This window comes from Lacerta agilis, chromosome 8 (genome assembly GCF_009819535.1).
Source record: "Lacerta agilis isolate rLacAgi1 chromosome 8, rLacAgi1.pri, whole genome shotgun sequence".
NCBI lineage: Eukaryota > Metazoa > Chordata > Lepidosauria > Squamata > Lacertidae > Lacerta > Lacerta agilis.
The window spans coordinates 25,104,640-25,129,510 of NC_046319.1; the positions used below are offsets into that span (position 1 = coordinate 25,104,640).

At 46.7% G+C, this 24,871-nt stretch overlaps 1 protein-coding gene across 1 annotated transcript in view; it reads left to right on the plus strand.

Annotated features, from left to right (window-relative positions):
- SLC2A1 (solute carrier family 2 member 1) overlaps positions 1-24,871 on the plus strand; it is a 37,386-nt gene that overhangs the window by 10,672 nt on the left and 1,843 nt on the right. Inside the window, exons 2-8 of the mRNA XM_033156596.1 lie at positions 11,079-11,171; positions 17,576-17,736; positions 18,913-19,153; positions 21,240-21,402; positions 21,793-21,980; positions 22,377-22,481; positions 23,549-23,650. Of these exons, the coding sequence (XP_033012487.1) occupies positions 11,079-11,171; positions 17,576-17,736; positions 18,913-19,153; positions 21,240-21,402; positions 21,793-21,980; positions 22,377-22,481; positions 23,549-23,650 (1,053 nt within the window). The remainder of the gene's footprint in view (positions 1-11,078; positions 11,172-17,575; positions 17,737-18,912; positions 19,154-21,239; positions 21,403-21,792; positions 21,981-22,376; positions 22,482-23,548; positions 23,651-24,871) is intronic.

Consider the following 24,871-nt stretch of genomic DNA (forward strand, 5'->3'; position numbering starts at 1 on the left):
GTCTCGGAAAGGAGAGCAAAATGAGCCCCCCACTTAACCTCCTTTCCGTGGCGTCCCTCCCCCCTCCTTGCCCGAGCAAGGAAGAGGAAGGAAATGTATTTTATTGGTGCTTTTAACAGTTTTCGCTAGGTGAACACTTCAAGCAGAAGGTGGCAGCCCCTCCTCCCCACCCGAAAGCCGAAATAAAATGCATTACATTTCCAAGATGGATATTAGAGGCAGTGGACTATCTAATAAGCGAACGAGCAGCGAAGCAGAAAAGCTCCGTGGTTCAGGTCTCTCTTTCCACTGTGAACTCGTAATGCATCTTTCCAAAGCTCTTAGTTTTCAACTCTTCCCACAAGCTCTAGTTTGTATTGGTAACCCTAGTCTGACTTCTGGGGGGGGGGGGGTGTTGTAAAGGATTACTGAGATGATACTGACTCCCGCTGAGTGCTTGGGAGGGTGGAAATGGAGTCTAAATACTCTGCATTGCCCCAGTATTCTGGGACAATCTAGCCTTCAGATTTCGTACTTTTTTGAATTTTGCAATGCTGTCCTCTGCTTTGAGGAAAGTGCTGCATATCTTAAGAGCAACCGTGTTTAGAAATGTTACCTTTTCATGGAAAAACATTCACATGGATACTAATCTATGTGCAGATTTCTTAAAATTAAAAAAGTGGATTGTGGTGGTGACAGGACAGAACAGGATATTGAATGAGCGCGTGCAAAATGGACATAAGATGGAGCCAGACCGATTTATCTCGCTCTACTTACAAAATTATGCCTGGTAAGGAGAAGGTAGAGGAAGAGGGGTTTTTATCCCCACCATACTAGCCCTCCCAGCCATGCGATGTAATCGAGGGGACACTTTATGATCTCTTTGGAGCTGTGCTGTATCTTTCTACTTTTGTCCCTCCAAGGCTTTGACCCTTTACGGTTCAAACCTTGGTTTCTTGTCTTTTTGTTAAGTTTGCCCCCCCCCTTTTTGGTAGCAAATAAAAACAAAAAACACACACTTCTGGATCTGGTGCTAAGTGAATAGGACGGAATGGGCTGCCCTGAGTGACACGGATGCTGGCTTTCAAAAAGGGGATTGGACAGATTCACAGAAGGATGCTAAAACACCCTGGGAAGCGATTCATAAATGAGATTAAATAAATCAGGGTGGAAGAGGAGGAGAGGTCTGCCTCTGGCTTACTGGCCATGGTGGATATGTAGAACAGAAGAAGAGCTTGCTGGATCTGGCCAGTGGCCCATCCAGTCCAACATCCTGTTCTCACAGTGGCGGGCGAGACGCCCCCCCAGTGGGAAACTGGCAAGCAGGATTGAGCGCCAAAGCACACCTCACCCGCTGTGCTTCCCAGGAACTGGTATTCGGAAGCCTTGCTGCCTCCATCTGTAGAGGCAGAGCAGCCCCATGACTAGCCTTGAATTCGCCCAGTCCTCTTTGGAAGCCATTCAAGTTGGTGGCCCTCTCAGGGTGGGGAGTTCCACAGCTGGACTATGTGCTGCTTTCTCCATGTGGCCTAATCCTTTGTCATAAGCTTTGTCAGGAGGGGCTGGCCGGGCCTTATTATGTCTTTTGCAAAAGCTCCGGCATGTGATGGTGGTAAATAGCCGTTACACAACCAGAAGCAGACGGGTTGTTGGCCTGCCCGGTCCCACGCTACACCTCGATGGGGATTTATAGCGGCCAGCAGCTTTTGTTGTTCCGCAAACTAATCTCAAAGCTGTAAGCCCGCCACAATGTTGGCCGCGGTGCTGTTTCCTCCGGATAAGTGGCAGGGGATTGTTCACCTTGTCGTTTGTTCGGTTCCCCCTCTGAATGACTCAGGGTTGGTGAGATCATCTCCGCCCACCTTTTGGCTTGGAGCCAGGATGCCGTTTTTGGGAGGCGGGCAACTGATGGCCCCCCAGATGCTGTGGGTCTCCCATCAGCTCCAGCTATAGCATGGCCAGCGGTCAAGGATGTTGCGAGTTGTAGTCCAAACACATCTGTATGGGTACATGTTCTGCATCCCTAACTCGTAGCTCAAATATCCCCATTCACACTCCCTACAGAAAACCTGGTTTAAGTTCTGACCTACCAGCTGTTTCTTCATTTATAGTGGGCCTGATCCAGCAGGCTCCACTTACATTCTTATGTCTGATTGTTCTGTTTCTCTGCCACATGTTCCATTGTGTGCAGCATAGAGTTCCCAAGATCCAGGTCACAGATCTCTAATGTGGAGCCATTTTATTTTTTTGCTTTTAAGAGTGTCATAAAATTTAATACCTTTCTGGGTAATTTGGGGGCTTTTCTCCCTCATTCTTATATACTAAATAAAGTGAAACCAGGCTAGTTAAAAGGTACCTCTCAGGAAGCAAACTTTTTGCATAGGGAAGCTTTTTATTGTAATGTTTTATTATGTTTTTTATATAAGCTGGAAGCCTCCCAGAGCGGCTGGAGCAACCCAGTCAGATGGCCAGGGTACAAATAATAAAATTATTATTATTATTATTATTATTATTAGTAGTAGTAGTAGTATCTTTATTTGCATTGGCTTTTCTGACATGGTCAGAAACCTAGACTTTGTCATTCCAAATTTCCACTGTGGCGTTATCCATGTATGTGTTACAGTCCATCTTGCTGTCATTAGCAAGTAGCCAATTATTTCTCTGCTTTCAGAATCCAAACATTGACTGTCCCAAGTGTCTTTAAATAGTGAGGGTGGGGATTTGTAGCATACCTTGGTGAGTGTTTCTTAAAGCACCTGAGCTCCTTTGCAAAAAGAAAATGTCACACAAGTGATCATTTTTATAAACCAGCTTGTGCACTTCAGTTTTGTCCCTTGAGAATACTTAGTCATCGGAAGTGAGTTGGGCGATGGTGGTGTCTGAACGGTGGATGATGAAGCATGACCTAGGGTGCTCATCAGTCAGGGAGCAGGGGATTGGGGGGGGGAGCAATGCACAAAGGTTGGGTTGTGAGGTTTTGCTTTGTTTTTGATCTGTGAACCAGTTCCCCACATGCACATTTGTGCAAAATCTTGAAATAGGACCTATCAGCCCGATTATTATTTTTTAAGCTAAGAAAAGCAAGCACGTAGCAACAATTTTCTTCTTCAACCTAGCATGCATGTTTAAATTGCCTATCTTGCACATCCTCACATGGCTCACTTCTGAGAATTCAGGTGTGTGGCTCCTCTTCAGACCCAGTTGCTGAGAACAGGGACTCATTCAGAACTTTCATGGGCAGCCTCCCCTTGGTTTATTTCTCGGATGCCTCTGTATCTGGAGTGAGTGATTGATTGATCTGCCGTGGAACTTAGGGGTGGGGATGAAGTCTGTTGCTGCCCAGTTGCAACACCTTTCTCGCTCCTCTTTTGTTCCTCCAGCAAACGCTTATTGGAAGGAAACAACACCAGAGCAGGGAAGCAGGGCAGAGACCCAACAGGCACCCTCATCTGAAGCTCACTGGCAGGACCAACCATGCTATCTATCATCTATCTATCTATCTATCTATCTATCTATCTATCTATCTATTTATATTTCACTTTTGTGAACCACCCTTCATTCAAATAGATCCCAGGGTATCCAACAAAACAGAACATAATTTAAAATAAAAAATAAAAGCACACCTAAAATGCTGTAACAACCACAATAGCAAAACACAAAACAAGCAAATCCAGAGGCAGACAGAACCCTCCCCAATTTCAGGGGCTGAATCTCACCAGATGCTGCTCTGAGTTGCAATCAAAGAACATGGCTAACGTAAGTTCATTGAGTTGAAAGGTGGATCTTGCATTCCAGGCAAGCAATTCAGGGGAGCAGGTTGATTATTTAGTTCACAAAATTAAATTTCATTTCATAAAATCTATGCTTGATTGTATAAAAAAAAACACCAAACCGGCCTCCCAAGTGTGTTTTTTTTTAAAAAAACACCAAACCAACCCTCCAAACAATAAAACCATCACAAAAAAGTCACCAACAATAATTTAAAACCCTCTCATCGGTCATAGATGCTGTAGTTTAAATTCTCTCATTACAAGGGGTTGGACTAGATGACGCTTGAGGTCCCTTCAAACTCTACCATTCTGTGAGTCTTGGTGCTCATGTCTCTGACTTAACTTTAAAGTACCGTAGTTAGAGCAACGTCCCTGCCTGTCCCTCTCTGTATGTTGCAATGCAAATGCACACAGGTTGTGTCATCAAAGAAATTGACCTCCCTGTGGACTTCCTGGAGTTTGTCCAGGCAGGAATGAAAAAGTGTCCGAACGGTCAGTGATGAGTTTGTGTGCAGGCAGCAGTGGGGGGAACGCTCTCCTAGTAGATTAATGCAAGTGGCGGTAGGCATGCGTTGTTGTTTTTTGCTTTTAATGACAAATACCAGGCTTGAGTTTGGAGAGGGAACCGGGATCAAGGCTGGAGCAGGTATGGAAGGGGGGAACCTCCCCTTTTTCCCTCCCTCTCCAGGTCCTGGCAGACATCACAACTTACGCAGTTGCTGTTTGCACTGAGAAGGAAACTTTCCAATGCAAATAGGAGGCAGCTGCAATATCCTGATCCACCCCTCCACTCGTGTTTAACTTTGACAAGCAGTTTGGCCTTAAAATGGCATCAAAACCAGATTGGTTGATGATTTATTTGGGGTCCCTTCTCCCCTACCCCACCTCCCAAATTGGGTTTCAAACTGCTCCGATTCTTCTGTTTTATTGCGGCTAGGCAGGCTGGGCACAATTTCAGCAGATATCCTCACGGAGCCTCGAAATGGTGATTTCCTGCTTGGGATTCTCATCTGGCGAGAGAAGAACTCCAAAATATTGCATTTTACTTTTTCTGGTTCTGCTTTTTCTGCTGTGATTCCTGCATTGCAGGCGGTTAAACTAAAGGACCCATTGGTTCCCTTCTAACTCTACAATTCTGTGATTCCCCATCAACCCCACCCTCCAAACCTCTTCAGCTTTGGAGCCACCCCACAAAACAAGGACAGAGCTAGCTGGTGATTCCTGCCCTCCAACAAATTTCACCTTGGCTAAATAAATTGTGGGCTTTTTTATTTATTATTAGGAGGGGAAGAGCGAAGAGTGCCTTCGCCCCACCAGTTTCAAACATAACTTTTCACTTTTCTTGCGAGGAATCCTATTCGGAATAAGGGAATTTCCCTTAAAAAAGGGGGAAAGTTGACAGCTATGATTTTGCTTCCCCACTGCATCAGCTGTAGGTCTTCCTCTGTCTAAATCAAGGCTGCAGTCCTAGGCACACACTTTACCTGCGAGTAAGCCCCGCTCAACACAGGAGGAATTGTTTCTGATTAAACAGGCATAGGGTTGTGTCGGATGAGATGTTTATTTCTATTGGATTGGTTGGGGGGGGGGGAAGCACAGGCTTCCCAATTTCAACCCCTTTGATGCAGAAGGAGTTTACTCCCAAGTAAGAGTAAGTCGGATTTCAGCCTTGGCTGCTGAGCTGTAATAACTTGTTGTGCTAACACGGGTTGGGTTTGTTTGTTTGTATGACGCATGCCTCTTTTGCAGTTAAAAGTGTTCTGTTTAACCGGAATGAATTTTTTTTGTTTCATAAAAGTAGACTCTGGAAAGAAAGAACATTGGGTTAGGAGTCGCTGCCATCGCTGTGAACCAGGGGGTCAGACTAGATGACCCTTGGGATCCCTTCCAACACTATGATTCTGTGTCATTTCTGCTCCCCCACTCACCCATTCAGTTGCTCAGCAGGGGCAACCACAGATCACAAACAGACAAATACATTTTACTTGCTTTGTGGAGAAGGGAATGGTACCTGCACCCTGTAGAGTCCCTGTTTTTGCTTTTGCAGGGGGTTATTGGGGGGCTAGAGGATGGGATTTATCCCTGGGCAGGGCAAGTTCCAAGTGCAGCATGTCAAAAACTGAGGTGCCCCTTTCTTCTGGTCAAGAAGTGCAAGAGGATGGGTTGAGTCGGGCCCAACAGCAGGGAACCAAAGGATTGGTCTCTGCAGAAGTTGAGGCTACTGTGGGGTTTTTTTTTTTAATAAATAAAAAGGAGGGGTGCAACAACTTTTCAAAACTCTCTTTAACCTCAAGGAGCAATTCCTCATTGTTTCCAGATACTGTTTCTGCAGAGCACCCAAATACTGCTGGGGAAAGGGAAGTCAGGCATTGTGGCTTTAGAAATGCTTTGTGTGCATTTCTCTTAAACCAGGTGTGGGGAACCTGCAGGCCCTCCAGGTGTTGCCTGACTACAGCTCCCATCAGCCCCAGCAAGCATGGCCAGTCGCCCGGCAGGATGGAAGTTGCGGTTCAGCATCATCTGGAGGGTTCCCCACACCTGTCTTAAAGTCGGAATTATGAGCCCCCATAGTGCAGTCGGGAGGGGCTGGAGCGTGAGCTCCTGGCAGAGGCTAGATTCGAACCAGGGGTCCTGTCTTGATTTTTCGAGCCAGTGTGGTATAGTTGTTACGAGTGTCGGACCAAGACCCTGGGAGACCAGGGTTCAAATCTCCACTTGGCCATGAAGCTCCCTAGGTGACCTTGGGCCAGTCACCCACGTTCCACTTAACCTTCCTCACAGGGTTGTTGTTAGGGATTAAATTGAGGGTGGAGGGCTGTATACTGCCTTGAGCTCCGTGGAAGAAAGGGGAAATAGAAACACAGCAATATGCTTCTATATAGCTCTCTCTCTCCTTTAGTTACTAGGCTATGCCAAGTTATCTTATTTTGGCAGACACCTCCTGAGTGGTGTGCAGCTTGGTTGTGTCTAGGTTTTTTAAATAATAATAATAATAATAATAATAATAATAATAATAATAATAATCCTGCCCTTTCCCTTTTTTCCTTTCAAGTTTGAATGGAAGCATGTTGGACAATGACTGTGGTTCTCTTGTGCTGGATTTTCTATGAACTTCTGCCAGGGCCTGACAGCTGTGTGGGCGCCTTTGAGATTAGGGAAGGCCAGTTAGCAGGAGGCATTTCCTAACTGCTTTGATGGAAGGCTGGTCCAGGAAATGTGAACATCAGCTAAGTCCCCCGCTCTTTCTGACAACCTCCTTCGCTGTGGGGCTCGTCCCTTGGGGTTTTGCTGAGCCTTCGGGTTTGGGTTAATTTGTGGACATGGGCTTGCGTCCAAAGCAGTTCTTAAGTTTCCCGTTTCGGATTTGCCCTCGCGCAATGGAACATGGGCCGCGGGTGGCGCTGTGGGTTAAACCACAGAGCCTAGGGCTTGCTGATCAGAAGGTCGGCGGTTTGAATCCCCGCATGGGGTGAGCTCCCGATGTTCGGTCCCAGCTCCTGCCCACCTAGCAGTTCGAAAGCACGTCAAAAGTGCAAGTAGATAAATAGGTACCTCTCTGGCGGGAAGGTAAACGGCGTTTCTGTGCGCTGCTCTGGTTCGCCAGAAGCGGCTTTGTCATGCTGGCCACATGACCCGGAAGCTGTATGCCGGCTCCCTCGGCCAGTAACATGAGATGAGCGCTGCAACCCCAGAGTCGGACACGACTGGACCTAATGGTCAGGGGTCCCTTTACCTTTACCTTTTAATGGAACATTCTCCCCACCACCACCAACACCCCCCCCCCGCTAAATTTGTTATGGTTCCCCCCCTCCCAAGCTGATTTGAGAAAGGTGTGTGGAGGGAGGAGAAATGGGGAACGAGGGCATTGGAAGATGGAGCAAGCATGTGTTCTGCTGCTGTCAAGGATTCTTTCGCTGTGATTCCTGCATTGCAAGGGGTTGGACTGGATGACCCTTAGGGTCCCTCCCAACTCTACAATCCTATGATCCTGCCCAGAGCATCACAGACTGTTGCAGATGCTCAGTTTCCCCCCGCAGCAGCCAGAGGTTTTCCAGACTGTTCTGGGAAGCCTTGGAAGCTTATTCGTGACTCCTCTTCAAGGTTCTCATCATTCTTTTCTTTCTTTCTTTTTTTTAAAAAAGCTTTTCTTTATAACTTTTCCAATATTATTCCTTATCCTTATTCATTTCATTTCTACGCCGCTTTATGTTTTAAAGAAAGAATCTCAAAACATCACATCAAAACATCAGATAAACCCAGAATAAAACAGCAAATGTAACAAGGGCAGCTGTGGCGGAAACGACTGGGAGTGTGCTGTGCTGGGTCTCCCCTTGTTTTGCTGGGTGCACTCTGTTCACGAGGGGCAGCCCTGAAGCTCCAGAGATGTGGCCACCCAACCCACACTAACAGGAGCTGGATGCTAGCCCAGCAGACTGCAGCTGCTTGGTTCCAGGTGCGGCATGCCAGTTTCTGCTGCGGCATTTTTATCACTTCCAAGGTCATAAAACACGTGATGTAGCACAGAGTACCTCGTGTTGCTCAGTTGTTGCTGGACCATGTCTGTCTTCCTCCCTGAGCATTGGCCATGCTAGGACAGGGGCTGATGGGAGTTGTAGTCAAAGACCCTTTTGGCCATCCCCGGTTCATAGAACTTTGCAGTTAGCATGGAGGTGAGCACTAAAAACCAAGCAATAACTAATATATCTGGGGATGCTGTGGTGAGCCTTTAAGGTAAGCCTGCAAAATTTGGAATTTTGGGAAGGGTTGTAGCTCAGCAAACAGAGCAGCTGCTTTTCATGCAGAAGGTCCCAGGTTCGATCTCCAATGACATCTCTTGTTAGGGCTGGGGCAGGTTCCTGTCTTGAGACCCTGGGGAGCTACTGTCAGTCAGTGCAGGCAGTATTGAGATACATTCCAGGAAAATGAAGAAGAAAAGGTGTGAATTAAACCTTAACGTACGTATTCCTCAGAAGCGCACACTGCTTTCATCGTGTGGTAACATGTTGGTAACAAAATCGGATCGTTTGTTTTGGGGAAATTGTAAATGGGCATTTGAATTTTGCTCTCCCACGTTGAAATCTCTGCTCCACTCTCCTGCCATGCAGAATGGTAACGTTGGGAAGCTTCTGTTATTTTGGCCAGGAAACGCAGACCTTTGTGTTACCATGTAGAAACTGAGGAAATCTGCTTCCAGAGTGCTTGGCCATAATGAGGGCTAGAAACTTTTCAGCACCCATTTATTCTCAAAACAAGCTTTCGTTCCATATTGCAGTATTTGACCTTGTAGGGTTAGGGGCTGGTAACCTTTCTATGCAGATCTGTAAGGCTGATCTAATGCATTAGACTATCAGAGGAGGACAGCTGAGAGAGAGAGAGAGAGAGAGAGCCTTGTTCAAACACCCCTCCCTGTCCAAAAAGAGCCTGGTGCAACTGTCTAATCCAGAGGTTTTCAACCTTTTTGAGTCCACGGCTCCGTTGACCAACTCCATTCTTTCAGTGGCACCCCGTGATGCTCAGGAGCCCTGTTACGTCTCCCCTTGCCTGCAGAGCTGGTAGCCTCTCACCCTTTTTCAAACACCCTCCCCTTGTGGAGTGTTCCCTCTGCCTCCTCTCCTATCCCCTCTCCTTGGGAGTTGTCTGAGCAGCCACTGATGTTGCCCCTGGTCTCTGAGGTGCCGCCACCGCTGCCCCAGCGGTTCTTGTACCCGGGCCTGCTGCAATAAACAGCTGTGCAAGCCTATGGGAGGCAGAGACAAGAGAGGGCATCAGAGGAGGGAAGGAAGGAAAGAGGGACAGAGGCCAATGTTGCCTGTGGCACCTCTGACCATCATTCAAGGCACCCCAGGTTGCCACGCCACACTGGTTGAAAACCACCGGTCTAATCACACATTCTCTCTCATTGCCACCCATCTTACAGTGTTGTTGTGAGGATAATTTTGGGAGTGGGCCACATTCACACCTTAGATTTAAATCACTATGCTCCCACTTTAAACAAGTGTGGCTTTCCCACAAAGAATTCTGGGAGTTGTAGTTTGCTAAGGGTGCTGGAAGTTGTGAGTTCCCTGTGAAGGAGGATGGATTATTAACCCACTCTGTAGCTCTCTGAGGGGAATAGGGGTGGGGTCCTCCTAATGACTCTCTCAGCGCCCTTAATAAACTATGGCTTCCAAAATTCCTTTTTTGTGGGGTGTGTGTGTGTGTGAAACCATGGTTTAAAGTGGTATTGCCATGCTTTGAGTGTATGGAGTGAATGTGGCATTCGTGTCTCTGTGTGTGTGTGTGTGTGTGCGAGAGAGAGAGAGAGAGAGAGAGAGAGAGAGAGAGAGAGAGAGAGAACATTACCTCATGGCAATAAAGCTTAAGGGTATAGCCAAATTGTCCTAAAAGCAGGTTCACATGGCTCCTCAAATTCCTTCCACCCCAAATTCAGAGAGACCATCTGGGATTAGCCGAGGCTGGATCCCGGATCCCACTCTCCCAAAACAAAGAACCACTGTGACATAGGTGGGAACACAAAAGGGGCTTTGGGCATCCAAAGCAGCTTAGTTCAGCCTGCGAAAATCAGGGCCCCTGTTTTGCTTTCCCATTGCGGCTGAGGGAGAGACCCTTCTCCACCCCACCCCCCACGATCAGGCTGGTGTCCAAACTTGGTGGCCCCTGTTGACCTCCAGCTTGAAACAAGCCCTTAATTGTTGTTTTCGGCTTAGCTAGAAAGGAGGTGGGGAAGGGGCTTTGCCAAAGAGCTGCTGGATAGTTTCCATGCCCAGTTTTGCCCTCTTTCGTTAGGGAGGAATAACAATAGGGGCCTGTTTTCTTCCTATCCCATCTCAGAGCTGATATCTTGAGAGGACCGTTCCTCCTCCTCCTCTTCTTCTTCTTCTTCTTCTTCTTCTTCTTCTTCTTCTTCTTCTTCTTCTTCTTCTTCTTCATTATTATTAATTTAAAATTGAATCTTTGCTTTCCAAATGAGAGACAATATGATAGCCACCTTCAACAAATATGTGAAGTGCTGGTGTCCCATGGAAGATGGAGCTTGCTTGTTTCCTGCTGCTCCAGAGGGGAGGACTCAAACCAATGGTTTCAAATGACAAGAAAAGAGATTGCGACAAAACCTTAGGTAGGAAGAACTTTCTGAGGGTAAGGGCTGTTTAACAGTGGAGCAGACTCCCTTACAGAATGATGCAAACGTTTGACCTCACAGGTGCGGTTTAAGGGAACCCTTGCTCAAGGAGCTGTCTGAAGGTACCCGGGGAGCAAGTGTCCGGACTTTGCCAGCCGATTAAAAATCTGCCTTGTTTTCTCTCTTCCCTCCCCCTCCCCTCCAAGCAGATGACGGCTCGGTTGCTGCTGGCTGTTGGAGGAGCAGTCCTAGGATCTCTGCAGTTTGGCTACAACACCGGAGTCATCAATGCCCCACAGAAGGTGAGAACTGAAAAGGGCGAATGAGTGGATGGCTTGCAGTTTCTCTGATGGGCAAACCGCTTACGTGGGCCCCAGCGCTTGCCTACGTGGCCTCTGTGCTGGTCTTGTAGGAGGCAACTTGTTCATGATAGGGAAAGATGGGCTAGCAGGATAGGGAGGACATCCGATGCATGTTCAGATGACCCCCTTAGGGGAGAATGCAGCTGCTCTTTCAGGGGTTCAGAGTATACAGATATGTAGTGCTCCAGCCTAAACAATTTCCCCAAGGGTATAAGAAGGGGAAGGGCTGTAGCCCAGTGGTATAGCTTCTGCCCTGTCTCAGATTCAATCCCCAACAGCATCTTCAGGTAGGGCTGGGAATGTTTCCTCTCTGAAACCCTGGATTGCCACTGGCAGTCATTGCCGACAGTACTGAGCTACATGGACAAATGGCCTGATGATTCAGTATAAGGCAGCTTCTTATTTTTCTGGACCAGGATGGAGGTCTGTTTAGTTCAGCATCCTTGCTTTCCATAGTGGCCTCTGGGAAAGGCCCTCAGCAGCCTTTCCCTGGTGTTGCACCCCAGCAACCACAGGTATAATTTCTCTTGTCTATGGAGGTTATATCTGGACTTAATGGCCCTTGTAAATGTGTGGGCTGCATGTAGCCTGGTTCAACTGGTTGTGCAGAGGTTCTTTGTGGATACATTATCCTCACAGTGCCAGTGTCTTCCTGCCCTTCTGTGTGGGTCCAGCACATGCTGTATATATCCAAGGCTTGTCCATACCTGCTTGCATGGTTGCCTGTGGCGAGTCAGGGCTGTGTCCAAGCAACCGATCATTTAAAAAGTCCCCCCCCCCTCCAGCTTGTGTGTGAACGGGCTTGTTTAAATTTTGAATTAGTTTCGTAGAGTTTCCTTTTGCAAAGCGGAGTATATGAGCACCCCTTTTAATTAATAATAATAATTTTTAAAGGGATGCTCAAAAACCCTCGCTTTGCAAAACTGCAAAAAATAATAAGTTGTTAGTTGCTTTACCTTGCCCAGGGCAACAGCAAAACACCCCACAGATACATTAAAACCAATAGGAAAAATACATTAAAAACATCCCACCCATTCTAAAAGGCCACAGATAGAGGCCAAAGGCCTGGTTATAAAGGAAAATTGCCTTTTGAAATGCAGAAAAATGCTGTGCAAGGTGGGAAATTCAGGCTCCCTCCCTCTGCTTCCCCTTGCCCACCCCCCGAAATAGCACATCCGGTTAGCCAGCTTACTGCCAACTCTAATGGGATTTGTTAAGCTGGTTCCCAGGAGAATTAACAGTCCCTCTTGTGCTGAGTGTTTTGTTTAAAATGACTCAGGTGGCAGGAGGGGGGGGGGTGCGGCTGCGTCATTCTCAACCCTTCTCGGCTAATACTCAACCAATGCCCCCGAGACGGATTCCAGAGCGGGATTTAAGCATGCCCAGGATGATTTTTCAGAACGTGGTCTGGATCAGCTCCATCTCAAGATAACGTGGAGCTGGGAAAGCTTTGGAGAAGGCAACCAAAACAACTGGGGAGTTGGAGCCCTGCTTGCGAGAAAGGGCTGTCAGTTTGATTAAGCAGGGACACGGTGGAGATTTAGAAAACGATGCGTGGTGTTGCATATACACGATGCATATTTTCCAATAATAGGAACATAAGAAGCTGCTTCATATACTGAGTCAGACACTACTGGTCCATCTAGCTCAGTACTGTCTGCACTGACTGGCAGCAGTTTTCCAGGGTTTCAGGTTGGGGGGCATCCCCAGCCCCACTTGGACTGAACCGGGGAGCTTTTCATGCAAAGCAGATGGTCCGCAGCTGGGATAGACCTTGCAGCCTTTGTGTGTATGGAGCCCACAGCCACAAGAGTAGTAGTGTGGCATGGCTAGCAGCCTGGGTGGCTAAAGAGAACTTCCTTGGCCAGGGACAGTATACCTCTGATTTGCAGGTGCTGGGGGACCAGCAACAGGAAGGAGTTGTTTCCTTTATGCTCTGTCTCTGGGCTTCCTGGGCTGTTCCTCATGGGATGCAGGTTGCAGGATTTAGATCAGGGGTCAGCAAACTTTTTCAGCAGCGGGCCAGTCCACTGTCCCACAGACCTGGACTATATTTTGGAAGGGAAAAAAATGAACGAATTCCTATGCCCCACAAATAACGCAGAGATGCATTTTAAATAAAAGCACACATTCTACTCATGTAAAAACACACTGATTCCTGGACCGTCAGCGGGCTGGATTTAAAAGGTGATTGGGCCAGATCTGGCCCCCGGGCCTTAGTTTGCCTCCTCATGATATAGATGCACCACGGTTTGATGTGACGGAGGCGGCTGCTCCTTCTGCATGCTAAGAAAACTGACCTTCCTCACCCTGATTATTCCAGAATAATAGAATCCAAGGCCAAAAGCTCCCCACCCCGAGTCATAATTGTTGTACTAAGCACATAGCCAAGAGCTGCTGAGGTTAGACACATGTTTATTTTGAATTGCCAGCCAATGACTGTTGCAAACCACTGGCATAAATGATATTCCCCTATTTATTGTTCTGAGATTCCTTTAATACCCTCCCTGCTGCCTCTTTTAGACATGCTTTAATCTGAGCACTTGCTACTTAAGATATTAAACCAAACTGAATTGAAGAGAGATTGCCCCGTCGCTAATAAAGCAATCGCTTCTCTCACTGCAACAACTGAGGAACAGCTTTCTCAGTTAACAGCTTGGGGCCAGTTTACCTGCAGGATCATCTTATCCCACATATGCCCACTTGACCGCTCCGATCCATGGAACTGGCACTGCTAAAGGTGCTGTATAATACCCAGCTCCATCCTTGTAAGAAATTGATCTTCTGGGGTGTAGCACCCATACTTTGGAACTCCCTGCCGATTGACACCAAGCTGGTGCCTTCGCTGTACTCTCTTTCGGTGCCTCCTTAAAAATGTCTGTTTTCAGGCAGGCCTTTCCAGATAATGTAGAACATTGCCATGTATTTATTTCTTTTTTAGTTACCATTGCTTTTGAGTATTTTTAATACTGGCACGTTTAATGTTTTATATGGTTGTCAACCACAAAGATTCCTGCATTGCAGGGGGTTGAACTAGAATGATCCTTGTGGTCCAACTCTATGATTCTATAAGAGGTTGTTTTGTTTTGTTGGGTTTTTTGTTTGTTTGAATTTTGTCAAGTAAACAAAATGTTTACTTGAGCCGCTTATATAACATTTAAATTGAAACAAAACGCTGTTCATTGTAAAATGCTGTGCTATAGAATCAACCTCCTTCTGCATCGGAGCAGATGTCAGATAAGATGCCCTCCCATCAGATGTCAAGGAAATAAACAACTATCTGACTTTTAGAAGGCATCTGAAAGCAGCCCTGTTTTTGTTGTTGTTGTTTAGTTTGTGACCCCATGGACCAGAGCACGCCAGGTACTCTTGTCTTCCACTGCCTCCCGCAGTTTGGTCAGACTCATGTTGGTAGCTTCAAGAACACTGTCCAACCATCTCGTCCTCTGTTTTATCGTGTTTTTAATATTCTGTTGGGAGCTGCCCAGAGTGGCAGATGGGTGGGGTCTAAATAATAAATTATCATCATATTATCATCATCATCAGGGCCTTTGCAAGCTGTGACTCAATGCTAGAGCGTCTGCTTTGCATTCAGGACACCCTGGGTTCAATCCCTATCAGCATCTCCAGGTAGGAAAGGACCCTGTCTGAAACCCTGGACAGCTGCTGCCAGTTAGTGCAGACAATGCTAAACCTGATTGATCAGCCCTTATTACGATGGGGGGGGGGGGAATCTCTCTATTCTGTCTTATCTCTCCATCGAGCCCTTTGTAGACCCGCCCAGAGCCTTATTTAATGGTTCCCAGAAAAGCGGCTGTGCTAAGGCTGTTGCGGGAGAACCAGTCAAGCATCTTTTTGGTGCCACAAGACTAACAAACGGATTACGACGTAAGCTTTTGCCGATGAATAAAGGGGGGGGCACAGGCATTGCACCTGAGGGAATGGACTCATAAAAACATCTGAAATAAGACGGGTGTTTGCCTTTTAGGCGCCTCACATTTGATGAAGTTTTCTTTTAAAGACACATCAAACAGGATGGGGGGCAGATGTTACTGGACTCCAGCTCTCGCCATCCCTGACTTTGACTACACTGGCCTGCAGCTAATGGGAGTTGGAGTCCATCTCCACCTGGAGGACCACAGACTCTCCACCCCTGCAGTATTTCTCTATGGTGATGGTGTGGGCTCACCTGTGGCTGTTCAGATGGGAATGGACTCCCAACTCCCCTCAGCCCCAGCCAACATGGTCAGCGGCTACGGATGAGGGGAGCTGTAGCCTAGCAGGACCTGGAGGGCTACGGGTCTCCCATCCCTGATTCATGAAAACGTGAGGTGAGTTTGCTGCTTAAGGTTTCAGGTTGGTTTTAACACCGTAGTTTTGAGCTGATTTAGCACACAGTCCTGAGTGGGGATATAACAGTGGTTCGCTTGCCACTTCTAAAGGCCTGCTGCCGCCTTTTCCTTCCTCTTCGCAAGGAGCTTTGGTTTCTTTAAACCCCCCCTCCCCAATTTGGTTCCCATGGGGGAGAAATGAGCTTAAAAGAAAACACCATTAAATGCAGCAGAATTGTCCAAAAACAGTTGGGGTTTGCCGTCTCCTCGGGTGAGAGAGGAAAGAAGGAACACATTGCTTATTCCGAACATGCAATGTGAGCTGCCAGGTCCTTGCTCGTGAGTTATTCTTGGAATCCTGTTTGAATAATAATAATAATATATATAGTTAATACTGTGTAAACAAACAATAGCACCTGTTGGAAATGCAAATTTCCACAGGACGGAGAGGCTGGCCTCCAACAACAGCATTTGCCCTTTTGTGTGAAGAAACTAAGAATTTAAATGCAGTTCGGAGGGACAGAAGGGGGGATCTCTTTCCCCACTGCTGTATTCTCCCTTCCTTCCCCCCTCCCCTTGCCCCAGTCCATTCCTGCATGCCTACGGTGACTCAGCATCCCACGGTGACTCAGCAAAGAACCAAACCTCCAGGAAGTTGCACTGTACAGTATGGCATAGGTTTTTTTTTTATGAGCTGCTGACAGAGAAGCACCTGTGCAAGGCTCCTTCCAGGTGAGGGTCACCTGGTTGGCTGGGTGCCCTGCCAAGCTCCTCCTTGCTGCCACCTGGTGGAGAGAGTAATCACCACCTTAAAGCCCCAAAATGATATTTTGCCTGCTAGATGTGTTGGGACTAAAGCTCCCCCATGCTATTTAAGCTAGTCATAAAACCATCCAGTTTAAAAAACAACAACAACACACAAACAAAACTTTTAAAACATCTAAAATCAGAGACCGACTAACCATTGCAGTTTTGATACCAATAGGAGCCAAAAATCCTGCATGTACAAAATTAAATGTTGACCCCAACAAAAACTCCTAAACAGTACCCTGGCCTAATATTAGGCATCCTGAGCAGCAGGTCTTGCAAGACTGGCAGGTAAGATGGGCTCTGGCTGCAGATCATGATGCCTCCAGGTTTGATAGCCTCTGAATTACTGAATGCTAGGGTATGTTGTTATATTGCAATTCATGAGTTTATATCTCATTTTTTTTAAAAAAAGCGACTAGTAAGTCCAACAAATCATAATTTAATCATCAGGACAGATGGAAGGAGGTCCTTCTTCAGGCAGTGCATAGTTAAACTATGGAATTTACTTCCACAAGAGGCAGTGATGGCCACCAACAGGGATGGTTTGGAAAGAGGATTGAAAAAATTCGTGGAGGAGAGGGCTATTGGGGGCTCCTAGCCATTCTGGAGGCTGTTATCTGGTTGCACAATCTGAGGCAGCAATGCTTCCGAATACTAATTGCTGGAAAACACTGGAGGGGAGAGGGCTCTTGTGCTCGGATCCTGCTTGCGAGTTTCCCATAATGGACATCTGTTGACTACTGTGAGAACAGGATACTGGACTAAGATGGGCCACTGGCCTGATCCAGCAGACTCCTGCCTATATTATTAATTTAAAATGGTGGCAAGGGGGTCATCTGCTTCACGCCCTGCTTGCAGGCTTCCCTTTGAGGCATCACTGCAGGGAACAGGGTGCTAGACTGGATGCGGCCCCCTTTGGCCTGATCCAGCCTCGTGGCTCTTCTTACAGGATACAAAATGTGGTAAGCAAACAAACCACAAAATTCGGTTCAGTTACTAGCCCCACGGCACTTCTTTGCCCACTAAAACCCACAATGGATTTACCCTAATATTGGGAAGAGGTTTTGTTTTTACCAGGTGGCTTGCTGTTTTGCGTTTCAACCTTTTTAGGACCTCTGAAGGGCAGCTACCAATCTGGTAAAAGTGGCTGCCTTGAGGGATGGCTCAATCCACGGGGTCTCTCCTTGCTCTCTTCCTCTGCAGGTGATCGAGGAATTCTACAACTACACGTGGTACAACCGCTATGGGGAGTACATCAGCCGCGGCACCCTCACCACGCTCTGGTCCCTCTCTGTGTCCATCTTCTCGGTGGGCGGGATGATTGGGTCGTTCTCGGTGGGGCTGTTCGTCAACCGCTTTGGACGGTGAGTGCTGAGCTCTTTTGGCTTTCCGCGGTTAAGGGCCCTAGTTTGGTGCTACAGCACCTGCTTTCTGTGCAGAACTTCCAGGTTTAACCTCCAAGGGCATTTTCCCAGGTAGGGCTGGGGGAGAGTCTTGCCCAGAATTCTGGAGAAGCTACTGCCAGTCTGTGTAAGAGATACTGAGCTTAATGGGCCAATGGTCTGGCACAGTATTAGACAGCTCCTTATGTTCCTGGGTTATTTCGTTGGTGCTGTTTCAACACCCCCTCATCCTTTTTCTGGAGCAAACACAGATCCAGACCTCCTTCAACCATTCCTCATAAGGCTTGGTTTCCAGACCCCTGATCATCTTGGTCTCCCTCCTCTGTACACCTTCCAGCTTGTCAATATCCTTCTTAAATTGTGCCGCCCAGAACTGGATACAGGGCTCCAGGTGGGGTCTGGCCATGGCAGGGTGGATTTGATTTAAATCACGATTTAAATCACAAGTCAGTAAGACTTGATTTAAAACACTAGTCAGTAAGACTCGATTTAAATCTTTTTTTTTTCTTCAGAAAGACTCGTTCTTGCTGGTATAACCTTAATATTGACAATCAGATGAAGGTTTTATTTCTTGAATAATAAATTTTCAGAGTAGTTTTTACAGTTATATAAAAAATTACTGATTTGGTTATACTATTAGAAATACATAGAAAATTATGAAATAATTGTGAAGTTTAAAAATTCACTGTTTATATTTGGACAACTTTTCTGCTGTACTTCATTGGAAGGAGAAAAACAAATCATTAACTAAAACAATAACATGATAGCATATGTATCCATGTTTGTTAACTGATGTGGTTAAACGATTAGACTAAGACTGAGTTTTAGCACACATGACAAATCCTTATTTCCTGATGAATAGCCTTTGGACTATAATGTAACTTAAATAGAAAACTATCTTTAGAAAGATTTTTTTCCTCCAAAAGCATTTTATTTTAAAAATTCAATTTAAATTTAAAAAATCCGATTTAAATAAAAAAATCTGATTTTTAAAAATTATTTCTTTAAAAAAAAAAACACATTTATTTTTATCCACCCTGGGCCAAGGTGGAATAGAGCAGTACTGTTGCTTTCCTTGAGCTGTACACTCTACTTCTGTGGATGCCCCCACTTATCTCAACTTTTTTCTTCCTGCAGGCGGAATTCTATGCTGATGTCCAACAGCCTTGCTTTCCTGGCTGCAGCGCTAATGGGTTTCTCGAAGATAGCCAGCTCCTTTGAGATGCTGGTCCTTGGCCGCTTCGTCATTGGGGTGTATTCTGGCCTCACCACAGGCTTCGTGCCCATGTACGTGGGGGAGGTGTCACCCACGTCCCTTCGGGGGGCTCTGGGGACGCTTCATCAGCTGGGCATCGTCCTGGGCATCCTCATAGCGCAGGTGAGGCGGGCTCTCGGTGGCTCCCTCTGCTGGGGGATGGGAAACGGTGCACCTGCAAAAGGGGTCGATGTGGGCAAATGGTTTTTCCAGGATGTTGGGAAACTGGTTCTTTTTGAGGGTGATAATTATCCTGTTAAAAAGTCATCGCCTCCTGGGCCCTCATTAAATGCATGCATACCTGCCCACTTGACTGAATGAGGTGAAACCAGTGTTTGAAACTCCCATTTTGCGACAGGGAATTTCATTAGCGCGAGCAGTTTCTGAGATCTGGGCACAGTACTGCACCTAAGATTTCAGATTAAAACTGCAGAGTGGAAGGAAAGAAGGACCCTTTTCTGCCTCTCCACTTCCAGCTACTCTCTGAAGACTGGAGAAGAGACCCTCTTAAAAATATTAGGGGGGGTGTCCAGGGGAAAGACTAGACCATGTGAAAAATGAACAGAATATTTTATCTGCAGTTCATTCATTTTCAGCTTTGTATTCTTGTTATAAAAAAGCATGCCTAGACATTCCATTGTTGCGCCCACAACCTAGGTTTAAGGTGCCATTTAGCTCCTAGTTTTCGTATCTCAGTTTCTAACACTGGGTGAAACCTCCGATTTCAGTTTGGAGAAGGAATGTGCTTTAGCTATCTGTTTTTGTTTTTGTTGCCCAAAAAACCAGAGTCCCAGCTACACAAATCTCCCAGGGACGGGTGTGGTGATGCTTTGCACTGGGCCAAGCAATTACGATGGACAGAGGCTTCCTGCTTCAGTTCCAAGTATAAATGTCAAAGGGGAAAGCAATAAAAATGGGACAGTTTAGCATACAACTTCCGTATGTTGATTTGTAACACATAGATGCAAATTTAAGCTGAGTTTCAGGGGGAAAGTTGCTCCGTAAGCGATGTGTGTGTGTGTGTGTGTGTGTGTGTGTGTGTGTGTGTGTCCCCTCACACATTTGTAGGTATACTTTATTGGAGTAGCTGGAAGGCATAGTAAATGTCAAAAGTTTGGCAATGGCTGTGATCACTGCAGCCAGATTAGTCAGCTCAAGACATTAGAAGTCAGATAAAGTAGTTGACCATCCTACAGTGTTGAAAAAACACCACCACCCATATAGACTATAGCACTTGCATATTATAAAAGAGAAATTGAAGGATGTGCACTGAACACGTTGATTGAATAATGGAGTCTGTTAATTACGGGAATGTAACATTCCATTACTACGTTCAGCCTTCCCTATTTTCATTCCTATAATCTGACATTCTGCTTAAAGAAGAACAATAACCCAGTGTTTTTCAACCACTGTTCCGCGGCACACTAGTGTGCCGCGAGATGTTGCCTGGTGTGCCGCGGGAAAAATTTGTTTATTTGATTCCTATTCAAGAGAATTACTTTATATATAGTCAATATAGGCACAGAGTTAGATTTTTTAACATTTTCTAATGGTGGTGTGCCTCGTGATTTTTTTCATGAAACAAGTGTGCCTTTGCCCAAAAAAGGTTGAAAAACACTGCAATAACCAAAGACCCCCAGTAAATATACACAGTGGATAAACAGTGATTGACTTCTTGTAAATGGATGCATGATTTTATGAAACTGTGTTTACATGTGTAGATGAAATATTGTGGGTTGTACCTAGTGCTGGTCCAATCCAGAACAGACCCGGTGAAATGGACACGGTCAAATTAGGTCCATTAATTTCAGTGGGGCTTACTCTGAGTAGAATTTGGGTGGATACAACCCTCTAGTGTGTGTTTTATTCATAACTATTTTGGGGTGTATCTAGCTCAGCTTTGTTCAGAGTAAGCCCATTGAATGGACCTGTCTTTTCATTTCAATGGTCTACTTTGTGCAGGAGGAGCATTGGCTAGAACCCAATATTTTTTGCAAGAATTTTTTTCTTAAGTGGGGAGTCAGGACAGGAGATCTGAGGCCTGGTACAAAAGACTGGGAGTGTGTATGCCAGCCCTCCTGGGCTACCCCATAATGACACCCTGAGAGATCCAGGCAAATGTAGAACTCTCAAACACTGTTACCTCTCCGAGATTCACAGCTCCCAGATTAAACCTGCTTCCCCTTTCCCGCTATGTCATCCTCTACAGGTGTTCGGCATGGATCTGATCATGGGGAGCGATAGCCTGTGGCCACTCTTGCTGGGGTTCATCTTTGTTCCTGCCTTGGCGCAATGCATCCTGCTGCCCTTTGCCCCAGAGAGTCCCCGCTTCCTCCTTATCAACCGCAATGAGGAGAACAAAGCCAAGAGTGGTGAGCAGCTGCCTCCTTGCAATAGAAACCTTTAGGGTGGGACCTGCACATGTTCAGTGCCCATGTACGCATGTGGCACAGTGGTAGCATGCTTCTGGGTGGAGCTATGTGGCTGAGGTCATGTGCTGTCTTATCCCCTGCCCTGGGATCCCTCGAGATGAAGGGTAGTTTAGAAATGTCACAAGTAAATAAAATAGTTGCTGCAAACATTGTGTGATGAAAAAGAGAAGAAGACACAGGGCTCGTGCACATTTAATATGTAGCTTACTATGTGTAACTATTAAAGGTGTAAGAGCCCTCTCTTCTTCTCTTCTTCTTTCTTCCCTCTTCCTTACTTCACCTGCAAGTCATGAGTGCATCTCACCTGATTGCTCCCTCATTTCTCTTCAGTCCTGAAGAAGCTCCGAGGGACGACCGACGTCAGCAGTGACCTCCAGGAAATGAAGGAGGAGAGCCGGCAAATGATGCAGGAGAAGAAAGTCACCATCCCAGAGCTTTTCCGCTCACCCATGTACCGCCAGCCCATCCTCATCGCTGTTGTCTTGCAGCTTTCCCAGCAGCTCTCTGGGATCAATGCGGTAAGTGGCTGCAGAGGAGGGTGAAGAGGCTCTATGAGTGGTCTGCTGATGCAACACCATTAGCGGCTAGGAATCTTCTCTCTTTGCCCCTTTTCTCCTATACCAGGGCTAATTGCTGATTAAAGCAATCCTGTATGCATTACACTGAGGACTAGAATCTTGTTTTATTTTTAGGGAAAGGCCATAGCTCAGTAGTAGAACACTTGCTTGGCATACCAGGTAGTGCTGGGAGGAACGCCTTAAACCCCAGAGAACTGCTGCCAATCATTTGTAGGTAATGCTGAGCTAATCTGATGTTCTAACTCGATATAAGGCAGCTTCCCGTGCCCTGGGATGCTGGATTCTGGACACTGGTCCTCTGCAGCTCACCTATTCATATTTCTTTCTTTTTCCTAGGTATTCTACTATTCAACCAGCATCTTTGAAAAATCCGGGGTGCAGCAGCCTGTGTATGCTACCATTGGGTCTGGAGTTGTCAACACGGCCTTCACAGTGGTCTCGGTAAGTGCCTTCCTTCGCTGCTGGCAAAAGAGGGTGCTCCAAATGTAGTGGCAGGGGGCATCCTTATGCCAGGGGCTGCTTTAATACTGGAGCTCACTGGTGGCAATGGTGTCTGTGACAGCAATGCCTAATTGATAACACACCCAGAAGTCAGCAAAAAAAGAAAAATGCAGGCCTGCCCCAAACATCTTGAAGTCTCTAAAAGGTTGTATTCAACTAAGTTCTACTCAGACTAGACCCACGTTAGTTGCATTCATTAACGCCCCCAAATACAGGCCTCTGATATTTTTAAAGATACTGTAATGAGATTTGTGGAGGGTTCCTGCTTTGAGGCAGACACTGGAGAAAGTCCCTTTCTGTATGGGACCTCAGCTGTCCAAAACAGGCGTGCAGGTTGTAGAATCCCAAATTGAAACGGGTGGCTCATGTGCTCCTATGCTATAGGAGGAGTATGCCCCGCTGTGTTTCTGCACGAGTCCCTGTTCTAGGTCTGTCTTCCTCCGGAGTCGTTCTGCCACTTTGCTGCAGGAGGAACGACTCAAATGACCGACTCCGGCAGCGGAGACTGATCGGCAGGAGGATGCAAGGGCTGTAGCTCAGTGGCAGAGCGTCTGCCTGCTTTGCACACAGATAGAATCATAGAGTTGAAAGGGATCTAGTCCAACCCCTACAATGCAGGAGTCTTTTGCCCAACGTGGGGCTCAAACCCACAACCCTGAGATCAGGAGTCTCATGGTCTTATCAGCTGAGCTATCCCAGCAATTGTGTAGTCCCCAGCAGCAGTTCCAGTTAGAGCTAGAATAGACTCCCCTAGTCTGACAGGCTGGAGAGCTGCCGCCACTCAGCATAGACAATAAAGAGCTAAATAGACCAGTGGTCTGTGTTTTAAAACAACTACTAAGTCATGCAGAAACACAACAAGCAGCTCCTCTGTGAGTGGGTCCCTTGGGCTCCCCAGGAACCTCTAACCAAAGTTATTTCTCAGGGCAGACTGCTGTGGGTAGAGCCCTTCTGGTTTATTAATCCTGCCAAAGAAGAACTCATATTCTTTGTCTCCCTTTCAATAGCTGTTCGTGGTGGAGAGGGCCGGACGGCGGACTCTGCATCTCGTGGGCCTGGCCGGAATGGCGGGGTGCGCAGTCCTCATGACCATCGCTTTGGCGCTTCTGGTGAGTGGCGTTGGATCAGAAGACAATGAAATAAGCTGAGAGTATGCCTCCACCTCTTGGGGTTGAAATAACTGCGGAGTATCCTGGGTGATGGGGTGAGCTCCTGTTGCTCAGTCCCTGCTCCTGCCCACCTAGCAGTTTGATAACACATCATAAGTGCAAGTAGATAAATAGGTACTGCTCCGGCGGGAAGGTAAACGGCGTTTCCGTGCGCTGCTTTGGTTTGCCAGAAGCGGCTTTGTTATGCTGGCCACATGACCCATACCTCGGCCAGTAATGCGAGATGAGCACCGCAACCCCAGAGTTGGACATGACTGGACCTAATGGTCAGGGGTCCCTTTACCTTTATCCTGGCCAACGCCCCAGCCCTTAACAACTTGGGACCAGTTTACCTGCGAGATTGTCTCTCCCCGCCCCATATATGCGCACTCGGCTGCTTCAGTCTGAGGAATTGGTGCTGCTATAGTTGCCAGATAATAGCCATTCTGCACTTGTAAGAAATCAGCCTTATATTGTAGCAACACCTGCTCTTTGGAACTCCCTTCCTATGGACAGCAGGCAGGCACCTTCAATGTACTCTTTACGGCACCTGCTAAATGCACTTTTTTTTTTTTTAAAAGGAAAGCCTTCCCAGGCAGGTGTAAATCTGTTTGTAGCTTGTTTTAATTATTTTTTGCATGTTTTAAGTCTCTGTTTTTATTTATTTGTTTATTTATTTTTGCGAAGTGCATTGAGGTTGTTGTTGCTTTCCCCGCTTACAATCAAGCGGCATATAAATTTTATGGAGTAAATAAATAAGAAAAATAGGCTGGGTCCCTGGCTCAGTTTGCTTTCCTTCATCTACCACAGGACTAGTCAACCTGGTGCCCTCCAGGAGTTGCTGGACTACAACTCCCATCATCTCTGACTGCTGGCCATGCTGGTTGGGGCTGATGGGAGTTGGAAGCTAGACCAGATCTGGAGGGTACCGCGTTGGCCACCCCTGATCTGTAAGCATGTCCTTCAGAGCAGTTGGTTTGCTACTACATACAGTACATTCTGGTAGCAAAGCTTCACCCCAGATTGGAGCAGCCTTAGCTCTAGAAATGGGTGGGGAAAGAGGCCAATGGAAAAGCAGAGGAGCACCATTTTAAGTAACGAATACATTTTTAATTGCAGTAACAGAAGCCAGAAGGTACTGTCTGCACACTTGGGAGAACGCTCTGAGGTTTTTTAGAAGTA